The sequence below is a fragment of the Notolepis coatsorum genome (genome assembly GCF_963971535.1).
Source record: "Notolepis coatsorum genome assembly, chromosome: 3".
Taxonomy (NCBI): Eukaryota; Metazoa; Chordata; class Actinopteri; order Aulopiformes; family Paralepididae; genus Notolepis; species Notolepis coatsorum.
The window spans coordinates 30,032,568-30,038,444 of record NC_140167.1 but is presented as its reverse complement, the minus strand read 5'-3'; the positions used below and the strand labels follow the sequence as shown (position 1 = coordinate 30,038,444).

General features: G+C 43.5%; 1 protein-coding gene across 1 annotated transcript in view; it reads left to right on the top strand.

Annotated features, from left to right (window-relative positions):
* Positions 1 to 2,950: 2,950 nt before the first annotated feature.
* fndc5a (fibronectin type III domain containing 5a) overlaps positions 2,951 to 5,877 on the top strand; it is a gene marked incomplete at both ends in the record, with an annotated part of 136,519 nt that continues 133,592 nt past the window's right edge. The window contains one exon of the mRNA XM_084310497.1: positions 2,951 to 3,023. Coding sequence (XP_084166623.1) covers positions 2,951 to 3,023 — 73 coding nt within the window. The remainder of the gene's footprint in view (positions 3,024 to 5,877) is intronic.

The window sequence follows — 5,877 nt, the reverse complement described above, 5'->3', positions numbered from 1 at the left end:
CATTTCATGGCCCCTCGCCTCCCTTTTCATATAAGGGCCCCGTAAAAATACACACAACCTCCCTCTCACAAACACACACGTGCTACACACTCAAGCATGTGGACGCCCATATGTGTGTGTATACATACACACACACACACACACACACACCCTCCCTCTCACAAACACACACACATGTGTAAGCTACATACACACTCAAGCATGTGGAGTATAGGCTACATACCACACACACACACACACACACACACACACACACACACACACACACACACACACACACACACACACACACACACACACACACACACAATTGAATTCTCACACACACACACACACACACACACACACACACACACACACACACACACACACACACACACACACACACACACACACACACTTAAACAAGCTGTTTCCTCTGGGGTGAAACTCACAGGAAGATAAATACACCACAATGTCCATAAAGGCATCAGATTTATTTGTGATTTTCTGCTTGATCTGCATTTAATGTGGATGACTGCGAGGTATCACTGAGGCTGATTTCCTAAAGCAAATTACGCGCTTGGGCTGAGTCCTTTATGTGTTTGCTGAGTGAGGAATTTAAAGACCATTAATATTCTATTGGGCCAGGACGTTGAGAGATCTCTTTACAGATCCCCTGTTTGGGACCTATCGACCATTCAGTGAGTTGATTTTGTGCTGCCTGTGCTTAAATTGAGTGAAATAAATTTGTGTCAGCCCTGTGGTACAATATCAGGTGAAACAGCCCCCCTCTCCAACTCGGCAGCCCACACATTCTCATCACACAGAGAGCCAGGCAAGTGTTTCCCACGTGGGCTTCAGAAAACAACACACCTGGCCAATACAGACTGGACCAGTAACAAGTAACATGATCAATGAACTGAGACGCGGCAGAAGGACAGGTTGACGTTTGGTTGTAAGAGCTATATCATGTTAATGCTTTCACTGCCACACTACCAAATGGTTAACCCTTTCACTGCGACAATACAGCATGTTGTTAACCCTTTCACTGCCACATGACAAAGTGTTAACCCTTTCACAACCACACTACAGAAGGTTAACCCTTTCACTACCACACTACAGTGAAAGCCAAGGGATAACCGTCTGTAGTGTGGTAGTGAAAGGTTAACCTTCTGTAGTGTGGTAGTGAAAGGGTTATAATGTTGTAAAGCTTCTACACTTTCAAAGGCTAGTTATTTCATTGTTTTCCCAACATGACCCAAATACGGCTTATTTTGAACTGGTATACAAAACTAGTGTCATAGTGTCTGACTAGAGGCTGTGTTATATTTAATGGCCCCACAACTATACAAATTAAACTCTGAATAAATATAAATTGTGTTAGCTTAAACTGCACTAAAGAAGACTGTAAACATTTGGGACCTTAGAAAACATATTTTGTAAATTAGTTGAAAACCGTAGCTCATTATCGTTTGTTATAGCCGCACGCACGCATGCACGCACACTCAGTCAACACTGCCTCTGTGGCACGTCAGAGGGAACATGGTGTGAAGCGGGGGAGTGATAAATGATAATAAAGTAATGTAGAAAACAAGTTGGGACACAGGGGACATTGCATGGTTGGTCGCCTGACTCCGGACTGGAGCGTCCTACTCTACCATCCCGCAAACCGCGGGACAAAGCTCTGACGAGGGAAAGACCCCCGCACACAGCACGGCGACGATTTAAAGGTAAGCGGAAAGTATTCACTTCTATATAAGTTGGCTCCATATAGTCGACAATACATTCGGTTTAAAAAACATGGTTCTTCAAATTGTGTTGTGTTTGTCTGATTAAAAAGTGTCAACTTTTGCGGTTAAGTCAAGAGACATGCTTTTTTAAGTGGAAAATGAAGTTCAAACGAATGCCATGATGACATTATTCATGAGGAGAATTTTTTGTACAAGAGATTGTTTGCGTGGGCTACACACATGCATATTTAATCGACGCGTGGGCAGCAATAATTCTGAGAACTGTCAGACACACAGACCCAGTAAGGCAAATGGAGGAGACGAGTGGCGGAGTCTGGTCCACATACTGGATATGAAACGGACGTATTGGGCAAACAGGACATCGACTATAATGAACTTGACCAGCTGTGCTCGGTCGTCGCCGTTCTGGCTCACGTGGGTTCTATAAGGCAGAAGAAAAGTTGATAGGCGAATATGCAATGTTAACAAAGATTGGTTGTCATTCTTAGCTTGTTGACAATCCTTGTATTATGTAGCTAAAGCCGAATGAATGGACACTGGATCTCGAAAATATAAGGGTATAAACTTTGGGCCTATTTAGCAGCTGCTATTTATTTCAATAAAAAATATTAATACTAAAGTTAATTGTATTATGATAGCCTATACACATGATAGACCATAATCTTGCAAATCGGTTTTATTGGGTTCTGGTCCGGTACTGTGTTGTGAGCGCGTATAGGCTGTTCTGTTGTCTCTAACACTTAAAGAGGGTCCAGCCACTCGATCATAGACCGAGCAGAGCACGTTTGATCCGTCTGCAGCAGAGAGTCACTGAGCACCACCTCCAGCACAGCAGACAGACAGCCCTCGGACCCTCGGTGGCTCAGACGGGGTTGGAGCGCAGAGCCCACAGTCTGCAGCTCGAGTTTCTGCCGTCCAGTCTATAGTCGTCGACCACATCAGCGGCGCACGGCTCTGCACACACCGACAGGCGCGTCGTACACTCCTGATCATATGGATGAAGCGCTGCGTCCAAGGAGCTGAAAAGCTCTCGGCACCGCCAGTTGGGCTGTCTGTCTGCGGCAAGCTTCTGTGAGACTGTAGCTAGAACGAAGCTCCCGTGATCGTTCGAGTCAATACGCATCAACTGACGTAAATAGCGAACAACAGTTCGTTGGTTGACAGACACAGTCCTGGGCAGAGTAAATGGGATCGCACGTCCTCCGAATGTTAGAAGGATGGAGAGATTTTTCCTGCCCACCGCTCCACTGCTCATTCTCAGCTGTCTTGGTGTCTCGCGAGTCACAGCCGGTAAGTTTATATTTATATAATTTTATATGCAATTAGAGTATATTCTAAAATGCATTTTTGGCATAGCTTAGCCTTGCAGAGACAATTAGGCTATAGCCTAACAAGCAACAGAGGGCTTTCATAATGGGTGTCATGTGCATAACGATGGGTAAAGTCAATTGGACCCCTTTTGTTTGTTAGATCGGAATGTATATTTCCTCCAGTGGGATGCGTTGTGTTTTGTTGAAAGGCTAACTGTGTTTGGAGGCTATTCGTGACATTTTCGTATTGTGATAAGCAAAACTGGCAAATATCGTCATTTGAATGAGTAGTGCAATTTTACCACAGCCAGCTATTCAACTCGGCAATCTACAAATAATTTGGCTTCAAACTGTTGTCAGATGGTTTATGCACACACACACACACACACACACACACACACACACACACACACACACACACACACACACACACACACACACGCACACACACACACACATGCGCGAGCACACATACATATACACACGCAGTGAGATTAGTGGAGCTCAATTGACACAATGACAAATAGTGTTCAGAGTGTTCACTTAAAAAAAAAAGTGTGTGTAATGGTAGTCAGGCTGACCTTTAAATCTCATTTGGACCAGGTACTGTACACTGGCTGTATACCTACACAGATGGAACCAGACTATACTAAACCCACACTCTTCTAAATACAGTCATTCATTTAAAAAACAACAGTAGATATATTATAAGCCCTCGCATTCTTGCATCCATTACTAAAGATGTCGTTTCCTACTTATAGCCATGCGTTGTGGCAGTGACTATGGACACGTAACACACTTGTCTCTCTAGGATGAGACCAGTATGACCAGAGTGCTGCCCATCACCAATAGTATCCAGCTGCAGACCTTCAGACCAGCGCTTACAAGCCCCGCACATACAAGCCCCGCACATAGCAACCCCTCGCTTCCATTGGCTGATTTTGGTGACGTGATTTGTTGCACTGCGGGATTGATTGATTGATTGATTGAAAACTTTATGGTGACGTGATTTTGGGTCACGTTGCACGTTGCACTGCGGGATTGATTGATTGATTGATTGAAAACTTTATTAACAGATTGCCGTATGATTTGGGTCACGTTGCACTGCGGGATTGATTGATTGATTGATTCATTGATTCATTGATTGATTGATTGATTGATTGAAAACTTTATTAACAGATTGATTGATTGATTGAAAACTTTATTAACAGATTGCCGAATGGGTACACGTGACCACAGGCCCTGATTGATTGATTGAAAACTTTATTAACAGATTGTAGAATGGGTACACGTGACCTGACCGATCTATTGATTGATTGATTGATTGATTGATTGATTGATTGAAAACTTTATTAACAGATTGCAGAATGGGTACAGTGACCGATTGATTGATTGATTGATTGATTGATTTATTGATTTATTGATTGATTGATTGAAAACTTTATTAACAGATTGCAGAATGCAGTACAGCTCAATACACACAATTGTTAAGGGGATGCAGACCATGCAGTACTGTTACATTTGTGACATACAGTAAATATATACAAGGGGGAGGGAACTGTACATTTATGATGAATTGAAAATGGGGGACCCTGATGTAAACAAGACGGAAGTCTTTCTCTGGTCTGCATCCCCTTAACAATTGTGTGTATTGAGCTGTACTGCAGATATATTTCAATTGCCTTACTTATTTACATAAGTATTATAGGCCTACAGCAGTATTGTACAGACAGTCTGTGTGAAGTCTGTGTGGTTATCCAGCTGCACAAAGGCAGAGCAAGAGGCTCTACAGAGGGTGGTGATGATAAAGCCATGATAAAGACCTTCAATCAGCTGAAGGGGAATCCCTCCAAGCTGCTGTCAGCGCTACACACCTTCGGCCGCTCTGGTATCAGCCATGCATCAAAACGTGCACACGCACTCAGGCGAGTCGCTAACCGTGCTGGGCCAAGTATAGCGGCTCAACCCACCTCTGTTGCCCGTCGTAAAATGAAGCTCGGGGGTCGACGACGGCTCGCTGCGGGGAGGCCGAAGAAAAGTGTGGTGAGCACAGACCATCGCTATAGTTTCCCAACAGGAGTAAAGTCTGGAACGCACCACAGCCTGTCACAAGCAGTAGAGGAAGCAGTAGAGGAAGCTGTAAAGGAATGTGGATCACTACCCACTTTCAAAACCTCTCTCAAGGGACACCTACGGGAGACTGCAATTCAACACCCCCCCCCCCCCCCAACCACCTCCAATGTAAATTACCCAGTATGGTTGTCAATATCCCAATGTACCCAACCCCCCCCACCCAACCTCCTCCAATGTACAGTTTCTACGTCAAATGTATATACTCCCTTTTCTTGACTCCTTCTGTATCACAAACAGTACTGTATTTGCAAATCTGGTATGTCATAAATGTATAGATGTAGCAGTACTGACTATCTGTATGTCATGTATGTCATATATGTCTATATGAATTGAAAATGGGGGACCCTGATGGAAACAAGACAAACGTCTTTCTCAGGTCTGCATCCCCTTAACAATTGTATGTATTGAGCCGTACTGTATTGTACCCATTCTGCAATCTGTTAAATAAAGTTTTCATTCATTCATTCATTCAGATGTGTCGTAGCAATCCGAAGTGACATTGACCACCAATATAGCATGTACATAAAGACCCAGTGCCTCATCCGTAGCTAATATTGCACTACCACAGGACCTAGCATGTCCTACCATGCTCTGTAAATAACTTATGTACATATACCGATATGCCCTACTCTGTTTACTTGTTTTATTGCACAATGTCGTTCTATTGGATTCTATTATATGTTATTACTATTGTATTATGC